General features: G+C 37.9%; 2 protein-coding genes across 6 annotated transcripts; one reads left to right on the plus strand and one right to left on the minus strand.

Moving 5' to 3' along the window:
- The first annotated feature begins 131 nt into the window (after window positions 1–131).
- LOC114930259 (uncharacterized) lies at window positions 132–8,889 on the plus strand. 3 transcript variants are annotated; one of them, XM_029302001.2, is made up of 8 exons: window positions 132–682; window positions 1,149–5,140; window positions 5,284–5,444; window positions 5,511–5,686; window positions 5,763–5,973; window positions 6,048–6,191; window positions 7,975–8,133; window positions 8,224–8,889. In XM_029302001.2, the coding sequence occupies exons 2-7, from the start codon at window positions 1,201–1,203 to the stop codon at window positions 8,125–8,127; spliced, it is 4,785 nt and encodes a 1,594-aa protein (XP_029157834.1). In that variant the 5' UTR covers window positions 132–682; window positions 1,149–1,200; the 3' UTR covers window positions 8,128–8,133; window positions 8,224–8,889. The 3 variants fall into 3 exon arrangements, with proteins under 3 accessions (XP_029157834.1, XP_029157850.1, XP_029157843.1); XM_029302017.2 differs by having other exon boundaries at window positions 132–613; XM_029302010.2 differs by lacking the exon at window positions 132–682 and adding an exon at window positions 970–1,052.
- On the minus strand, window positions 1,090–8,520 carry LOC114930285 (kappa-scoloptoxin(11)-Ss1a-like). 3 transcript variants are annotated; one of them, XM_029302043.2, is made up of 5 exons: window positions 7,451–8,519; window positions 7,162–7,350; window positions 6,866–7,072; window positions 6,474–6,663; window positions 1,090–1,507 (listed from the first exon to the last, which is right to left on the minus strand). In XM_029302043.2, the coding sequence occupies exons 1-4, from the start codon at window positions 7,571–7,573 to the stop codon at window positions 6,484–6,486; spliced, it is 699 nt and encodes a 232-aa protein (XP_029157876.1). In that variant the 5' UTR covers window positions 7,574–8,519; the 3' UTR covers window positions 1,090–1,507; window positions 6,474–6,483. The 3 variants fall into 3 exon arrangements, with proteins under 3 accessions (XP_029157876.1, XP_029157873.1, XP_029157882.1); XM_029302040.2 differs by having other exon boundaries at window positions 7,162–7,353; XM_029302049.2 differs by lacking the exon at window positions 1,090–1,507 and having other exon boundaries at window positions 6,534–6,595; window positions 7,162–7,353; window positions 7,451–8,520.
- Window positions 8,890–8,929: the final 40 nt, after the last annotated feature.

Genomic DNA, 8,929 nt, shown 5'->3' on the forward strand with positions numbered 1-8,929 from the left:
GCCTAGTGACGTAGTCAGGGTGCGTTCGGAAATTGTATTGGCGGGCGAAGTTTCCTTCGTCCGATTGGTCGACTCAATCGCCGCGAGCAGCGTTTCCGAACGCAGCCGCCCGCTCCAGAGTTCACTGTCGTAAATTCGTGAGTCGCGCGCGCGAACGGCGTGGCCGTGGACGCATCCTAGCGTAATATACGTGTTTCGATGAACGATATATACGAATAATCGCGAACGTGTCGCACTTTCGGAAGATGTGATTGTCTTCGATTAACGCAGACGTTACGCGGTTTTTTCCATTTTTTCGCTCCGAGAAACGCGAAATCTTGAGATATATATACGCGCATATATATATATATATATATACATACATACATATATATATGTGTATATATACATATATATACGCACTCATACGTATATACGTCGAGGACTCTGGAATACAGCAGTACCTAAGTTGACGTCCGTAGTGCGCGGTTCCGATTTCTCGTGCTTTTTGTAAACATGATGTTTGGATTCATGAAATAATTTGTTTTTTTCCTCCCCCTCCCGTTCCCCCACGAGATCGATCGGCGAGCGCGAATCTTGCGACGAACGCGCGATCTTCGACGAACCGAGGCCGGTGAGTCCCATCATGTGATTCTCTTCGTCGGGGAATACACGAAAAGTATGGGCACATCTCCGTTACGCGGTGAGCTTAATATACTCGCGCTCTGCCATTAGACTCGCGTCTCTCTTTCTTTCGTTCTCTCCGCGAATTTCGCGCTTTGAATAATATATATGAACCCTACAAGAATTTCGAGCATCCTTATCAATTACGTAGCTTCGCGCGATAACGCGGTTTCGACGCAGGTCTCTGCCCCTATGCACTATCGTCTCAATTAGCCGCCTAATCGAGAAATCATGTTGTGGGTATCGTGCGGAGATTTTTTTTATATCCTGTAGTTTATGTTTCATTTGAGAATTCGGAATTGCTAGATTCTTAATTAAGAAATTATACATTGTAAAACAACGTGATTGATATGATCACCGGCATCTGCAACGAATATATCGCTTATTAGGTTATGACAGTTTTTATAAATATTGTACCATGCCATATATAGATGTTACATTTATCGTGAAATTATTATAATTTTTCTTTTTGTTCTTTTCGACAGGGAAACACTGTATAATTTAGTTAATAAAGTTGGAGTATCTTGGTATTTTACCATGGAACAGTCAGACGTAGTGCAGATGCAAGTTCTTCAACTCGAGGAAATACCAACAGATATTGATGGACAGACGATTCAAATCGTTAATCAAGATGTAAAAGCTGCTACTTCTATGGAAGGTGGCCAGGATTCGCCAAAGGCCTACAGGCCACCGTTGGAGACTACGTTAGTAGCAGAGGATACTGATATCGATGTAGAAGTTGCAACAGATGATTACTTGAACGCAAGTCATATTGATGTATCCGTTAAAGATATCGACAGCAATGCTGGACATAATAATAGGGTAGAACCTGAGTTGAATCAACCTGAAACAAAAATTTATACATCAGACCAGGAACAGATTGTTTATGAACATGTAAAAGAGAATACAATAGATTCGAATCATGAGTTGCAGCATTTGTGCACTGAGGAAGACCAAAGTCAAAATGTGATAACCGAATCTAAAATAGAAGCGAAGCAGGATGAAATAGATATTCTAGAAAGTGACTGTAATATAGTAGGAGATGCAAATCAATCCGATACTATAGATAAGCAGTGTTTAACATTAGATGAATCTAGACTTAGCCAACACTCTGGGGGCCAGATTCATGATACGCATGAATCAGTTAAAGAAACAATCAGAGAGATACATGATAATGACAGTAACCAAAATAGCTCAATAGTAACGGATGCTGAACTCATTAAATTAGAACAAGAAGGAGAAGAAGAAGTAGTTGTAGTAGTAGAAACTATAGAACCAACAACAACAGATACAGCAGCAGACAATTTTATTGTCACTGTAGATGAGAAGGATGTTAATAAAGACTGCAACCAGGAAACTGTAGTTACTTTACAAGCAAAAAAACTTTCAAAATCCAGGCATGAAGACAACAAGATTGATCTAATTGATTACAGTCAAGAAAGTGATGATACTATAATAGAAGTAACAGAAGTTATAGATGCTCCAGTTACTACAGAACAGTACGAGCAGCAAGATAACAAAAACTGCGTGGAAAATAATGAATATCACATAGAGTCTGTAAAATTAACCGATGAAAAAATTCCGATCCATAAAGATATAACTGAAAATATTCAATCAGAAGTGATTGATAGAGAAACTCTGATCAGTTCTAATAATAAAGATGATATCACTATTATCATAGATGAAAAAATTATAATCACGGAAGATGAAGTCACTGCAGATCAGCCACAAATTGAAAATGCTCATGAAGATAATGAAAATATTACCGAGCATAAACAAGATGATACACCTGCTCGCGAAATATCCGTGGTCTCGTCAAAGAAGAGGAGCGTTATTCAAGACATTATTGACGATTGGGGTGTCGAGAATGCAGATGAAGATGCGCAATCGACTTCGAAGGTGCACGATTCTGTAGAGATCGAATTGAAAAGCCTATTGGACGAAACGAAATCGGATCAGATTGTTACAAACGAGACTCTTCAAGATAAGACTCCATCCGCGAATAAAGAATATGTTCCAGATGAGATGCATAATGTAGATATAAGTGAGAAGAATATCAAGCATTCGACTGAACGAACAGAAAATCAAAAGAAGAACAAAGTAATCAATCAAGACGCTGCAGTGCCATTAAATAGGAGCGGGAAGAATTCTCCGATAATAGCCAAATCTTCACGAAGCGCGTTGAACAAGACGCCGCAATCGCACGTCACCACGTCACTTCCTAAGAATCGCTCTCGACATTTAACCAGTCAGATAGCATCGCCGGCGGAAGTGACCGAGGTATTGAAGGAGCGTCTTCGTGAGAAGCAGAAGACTGTTGTAGACACGCCACGCGGACCGGACATATTCTTCGTGAAGAAAATAACGCAAAGACTGTCCAACAAATTGGCGGGTAGTTCGGTGAATCCGGTACCGGGTCTTATACCTCTGCCGCAACAAACCACACCTTCTTCCTCCCCTTCTGCAGCATCACAATCTATGATAGATAATTGTGATAAAAAGGTAGCAAATGCGACAGCGGAAACGAGCAAAGATGGCAGTAATTCCGATAACAAGGAACTGTTGGCTATCTTGGAAGGCGACGTTGATCCCGACTGGTCCATCTTGAAGCCACCGACTCTCACGGAGGAAGGCAAAACCCCGCCAAATGTGGAGACGCAATCCGATCACAGTGCGCCACCGAAACTCGATCCTCTAATCGAACGAGAAATGGCACTGAAGCAACTCCTCGAATTGCCCGTAACGTCGTCCAAGAAGATTCCATCGCGAAAGAAGAAGACTTTTCGAGCAGCACCCGGCAAGGTGTCCAAGGATGTGGAAAATCCACTTCCACAGGAGAAGGAACTCGCCAGTATGGATTCGGCGAGCGAAAATGCGCAACCAAATACCAAACCTGCCGAGATAAATTTGTGTTCTCCGCAAAAAAGTGATCAAAAAGATCACAAGATTGAAAAAGTAAGCACGCGAGAAGAATCGAGATCGGGTAGAAAGCGCAAACCTACGGAAAAGGCGAGAGAACACGAGCAGAACACGATAAAACGGCAGAAGGTCTACAAGGGTAAAGTTTCGTTGAGTAAGAAGCAAACACAGGAAAATATCTCCAACTCGTCGATCGAGAATCACGTCGTGGCGAGCGACGCACCGACGGATGCTGTAAATAATGAGAAAACCGTCGCGAAAGAAGTGGCGAACAAACAGGTCGAGGATAAGACAGATCCGATTTCGAGTAAAGTCGAAAGTTCTCGACCGAAACCGAGTCTTCCTAAAAAGGGCTCGCAAGCGATCGCCAAGAGAAATATAGTAGTCAAGAGATTACTGCGCCAGAAGATACCAGCTAACGAAAAACCTGTTGCATTGAAGGATAAATTGACCCCGTCGCCAAAGAAGTCTTCCCCAAAGGCTGTCACCAAGTCGCAGAAGCGAACGGCCGAGACTGCTCTCGGCGACCCAAAACCCAAGAAGAAGATCATCAACGAGATAGACAGATTACTGCAGGACGAGGGCGTTGTCAATTTATTGTACGACGTAGAGCAGCCGGACAAGAAGCGTCTGGTGCCCATCACGAAGTCGCGGACGAAGGTGATGGATCTGCAGAAGGTGCAGCGCGAACTGAAGATTAGAAAGAAATTGGTTCGCAACGCCGTACTGCGATTACGCACGTCGACGGTCGCCGGTGTCACCAAAGTATCACCGAGGTCGAAGAGAACGTCGAATCATCCAACTGATGTTCAAGCGGACAACAAGAAAGTAGGAGAGCAGCTCGGGTCGCCAAAAGGTGCCGCCTCCTCCATGGAATTCATACTTCCGGCGAAGATTAGAAACGCGGCCGATGCATCTATCATTATCAGGAGGCATTCGTCCAGTTCGTTCTCGAGTGCGTCCGGAAGTCCTAGAGTTAGCGTCGACGCGCCGGAGAAACCAGCAGAAGTTGCCAAGACGGACGACGGGGCAGTTCACTCCTTGAGATCCGCCAAGAAGAGACGGGATTCGCAGGACGAGAAAATTAATAACGCGAAGAAAAGTAAGAAGAAAACGGTACAAAGGTCCGACGCGGAACCTGTCGCTGCTGTTCCTACTGGTACTATCAGTACTACTCCTACAACTACCACGATTAGTAATGCTGTTGCCAATAATGCAGATGAGAAGACTGTCGCTCCGCGTCCCAATAAGAAATCTGAAATCAAAAAGATCGACAAGACTAGTAAACAACAGGAAAATGTTCACGCGTTTGAAGACCATGTTTCAAGTAAAGTTACGACCAGGTCGTCGAATGCAGTAACGGGGAAAGTAACGGCGAAGAGCAAACGGGCCGTGAAAAGCAAAGTGACTTTTGTCAAAGCAGATGACTCGGACAATGCTGAGAATTCTAAAGAGGAGGATGAATTGTCCGCTTGTCTTGCTGAAGCGGCCACTGCTCTTTCGGTCGTCAATACTGGCGGTCGATCTGGAAATGTTGCGACCACACGAAAGAACAAAGGTAGAAATTTCTATCCACGATAGTATTTTCTTTTTCCTAAACTAAAGAAAAAAATTCAATCAATTTTATTTTATTTTTTTGCAAAAAAAATTAAACAATATAATTTAATGAATTATACAATAATACATTTTACAATGTTCCAGCGAATGCAAGTAAAACGGACGTGGATAGTAACAAAACGAAAGTGGAAACGCAAGGTCAATTCAGCAATAAAGAAATCAATGTGCGCCGGCATGGTAATCTCGTACAATTAATACTTACGCCATCCTCATCGACGAAAATCAGAAATGCTCTTACATTACAGGCAAGTAATCTTATTAGAGTTAAGATATTTCTTTAAATTACTAAATATTATTTTCAATGCTATTAGGTGATGCAAGAATTCAGAGAGGCTCTGTCGATATTAAAAAGAGACGACGAATGTAGGGTGGTACTGTTCACTTCTACAGGTACAAGCTTTTGCGAAGGTCTTGATCTTTCGGCATTAATGCAAACGACTAAGGAGGAACGACGGTCTGCCGCTCAAGAGTTGGCAAATGCTGTTAAGTATGTATTTTTAATACAGAATCAGCACAATATCTGATAGTAATTTTGTTAAAACTTTCTTGTTTCTTGTTTCAAGGGAGTTTATTAAAAGTTTGGCAACTTTCAATAAGCCTATAGTGGCTGGTGTACAAGGCGCTGCAATTGGACTTGGAGTGACCATGTTACCTCTCTTCGATCTTGTAATTGCTAGCGACAAGGCGACATTTTGTACCCCTTACGGCAAATTAGGACAAATCGCTGAAGGAGCTGCGGTCTTCACTCTTTCACACATACTGGGCAGTGCAATTGTAAGTTCTAGGCATATTGTTTTTTGTTTGCAAACATAAAAAAGGAGAATAATGCATATTCTACATTTCGATAGACGAGTGAACTTCTTTTGGGTGGAAGAACTTTAACGGCGAGTGAAGCGTTAAGAGCAGGTCTCGTTACCCGAGTTTTATGGCCTGATCGGTTTCAAGTAGAATTATTACCGTCATTGCGAGCTATGAGTGATCAATCGTCACAGGTAAGTTACATATCACAATGTCTCTTAACATTGTAATTTTAATAACAATTTTTATATTTTGTGTATATATACTGTTATAATATAATTATTGATTATAATTTTTATTCTAATTATAATAATATAATTATATGTATATGTATATGTATATATATATATATATATATATATATATATATATATATATATATATATATATATATATATATATATAATTATATACATTATATCTAATTATACTTTTTAACAGTTTCTCTCAGATTTATTGAATTATAACATAAATACCTTTGTATCTTTACAAACGATGACAGTAAGCCATGTATGCTGGCCCAGAATAGAGCAATTCCTGTACATTTACTTGTGTTTTATCCTTGAAAATGCACAAATGTTTTTCTGGGCATGTGCATCTGTAATATGTCGAATATAGATCAGCTCGTATGTAACCGCAAAAGTCCAAAGTTTTACATAGTCTTTTCTGCACATTAAAAAATATCAAATTAGAGTTTTATATCACTGCTTAAACTTTTTTTTAAGTAAAGAAATCAATAATTATGTGATACTGTATAATCTAACAAAATATTCTTAAACCGTGCATATGTGTAATAGTAATTATTTAAGTTATTATCTTACAAAATGCAAAAGTGAATTCTATCATTTTATATTATTACAAGATGTACCTTGACACACTTGAATACTTGAATGAGACCATACTCTTCGTACGTGTATTTTTGTAATTTCCAATAATGTGTTTGCGGACATATGCAATTTATTGTTACATTGTATGGTATTATATAGTTGTTATTTGTATCACTTTCCCCGTACACTATCACTGCCTCTTGTCTATGCGCGCAAATATCTAGTTCCAACACTATTTCTGTGCAAAACTATCAAGAAAAGAGAGAGAGAGAGAAACGTGACTCTTAGAAATATCAATTATAAATATATTTTTCAAATTGCCTGGATATTTTTGTACCTTTAGAATTGATTTGTTATTGAGTGATAGGGTTGAATTATCAATAGTTTTCGTCCATTGCCACGGACATTCCCTTCCATCAGGACAGTGGCAAAGCCTCTCTGTCAAGCCGGACATCCAAAATCGGTCGTGAACTATGTTGCATACCTCGTAAGGTTTACAGTGATGCAAATCACTCTCCCCTTCAACCTGCTTTGACGAATGCAATAAACATCTGTCATGAGAGATGCCATACACTTTTGAGAGCTATCGAGTAGTATTTACGTGATACAATTTTATATATACGAACTCCCTTCATATACTTGAACGTAACATTGCTAGCTTTACTGCTAATTGTCGTATACACACCGGCACTTGCGCCTATCATGAAAATAAGGAGATAGATTTTCACAAACATATTTACAATCAACATGCGTATTCTCGAGTGGACACTAGATTGGATTGTCACAATCGCGGCATTGATATTAATGTAAGTAGCGATAATGCTAATACAATCTCGATTCCATGTTCACTCCCACATGACTCGTAATTACGAAACATGTTAATATTCATGACATCACGTAGTTGTATTTGCTTCGATTGTAAGAGATACAGAGGTGTTACGACACTTAAATAAAAATGTTGAAAATCATTTTCCGCCATATTGCATATATACACATATATTTTAACATAAAAATACACGCTTATATATGTACATATAATCGAGAAAGAGATTTTATATAGGATATTTTTTAAAGCTATATTTGTTTACATCCTTGTAATTCTCTTATTAATTTATCTTAATAAATAATTATATATCTTTGTTATTTCTAGTCCATGGAAGCAACAAAGGCTCTATTGCGTCACAGCCTACGGAAAAAGTTAGATGCTGCGCTTGAATCAGAAACATATTTATTGATTCAGCATTGGTGCTCTGTGGAGTGCCAGACTGCTATAAAAGCTTACATTGATGGAAAAATACAATAAATCACGGTGAGCACGCGTTACAATATTATAATCGTTATATTATATCTATTTATTTATCATAATTATTCTCATTAGAGATATTTTATTAAATTTCAGTGTGCAAGTACTACTAATCATGAGTCTGCGATATGTGTTAGAGAATGGAAGTGATTGATATTTGTGGATGATGATAAATAATCATGCAAATATAGCTGATGTTATGCAAAAATTGTACTTCTGATACAACATTCTACGTCAATGCACGATATTCTTTAGATTTAAGATATAAATACTGAATCACACACAAAAAGATTGACTATTTTACTATTAGAAACAAATCATTTAGATATAAATTTATTATATAAATATATATGCATGTATAAATATGTGTATATATATATATATATATATATATATATATATATATATATATGTATATATATATATATGTATATATGTATATATATATATATATATATATATATATATATATATATATATATATGTACATTATATATATATACACAACATATTATATACATATACATACATTCTTTCCGCATTATGTTATTACTGTTAGATTAAAATAAAGGTACATTTATTGTAAGAAACACAATGCAACTTTTTAATTTAATTATGTCGCTTGTCAAATTTATTGATTCTAAAATTATAGTGCACTTGCAGAAAACGATTTTTGCGATTGTTTGAAAGAAAAAATTTGAAAAATGCATGTCAGAGCAAACTTCACACAGACGAAACGTCAAATAAATTAATTTTCCTCAATCATTGATATTTGATATTTTTGCAAAATTAACAAGTACTT

This window comes from Nylanderia fulva, unplaced genomic scaffold, assembly GCF_048542155.1.
Source record: "Nylanderia fulva isolate GAGA-0341 unplaced genomic scaffold, ASM4854215v1 Scaffold38, whole genome shotgun sequence".
NCBI lineage: Eukaryota > Metazoa > Arthropoda > Insecta > Hymenoptera > Formicidae > Nylanderia > Nylanderia fulva.

What these genes read in the sequence shown, in the direction of transcription:
- LOC114930259 (XM_029302001.2), top strand. Translation starts at nt 1,201, where the DNA reads ATGGAACAGTCAGACGTAGTGCAGATGCAAGTTCTTCAACTCGAGGAA. An exon ending in ACATACTGGGCAGTGCAATT is followed by an intron (nt 5,974 to 6,047) that starts GTAAGTTCTAGG and finishes ACATTTCGATAG; the next exon opens with ACGAGTGAACTTCTTTTGGG. An exon ending in TGAGTGATCAATCGTCACAG is followed by an intron (nt 6,192 to 7,974) that starts GTAAGTTACATA and finishes TGTTATTTCTAG; the next exon opens with TCCATGGAAGCAACAAAGGC.
- LOC114930285 (XM_029302040.2), bottom strand. Translation starts at nt 7,573, where the DNA reads ATGTTGATTGTAAATATGTTTGTGAAAATCTATCTCCTTATTTTCATG. An exon ending in ATAACAAATCAATTCTAAAG is followed by an intron (nt 7,073 to 7,161) that starts GTACAAAAATAT and finishes TTTTCTTGATAG; the next exon opens with TTTTGCACAGAAATAGTGTT. An exon ending in AAGTATTCAAGTGTGTCAAG is followed by an intron (nt 6,664 to 6,865) that starts GTACATCTTGTA and finishes TTTAATGTGCAG; the next exon opens with AAAAGACTATGTAAAACTTT.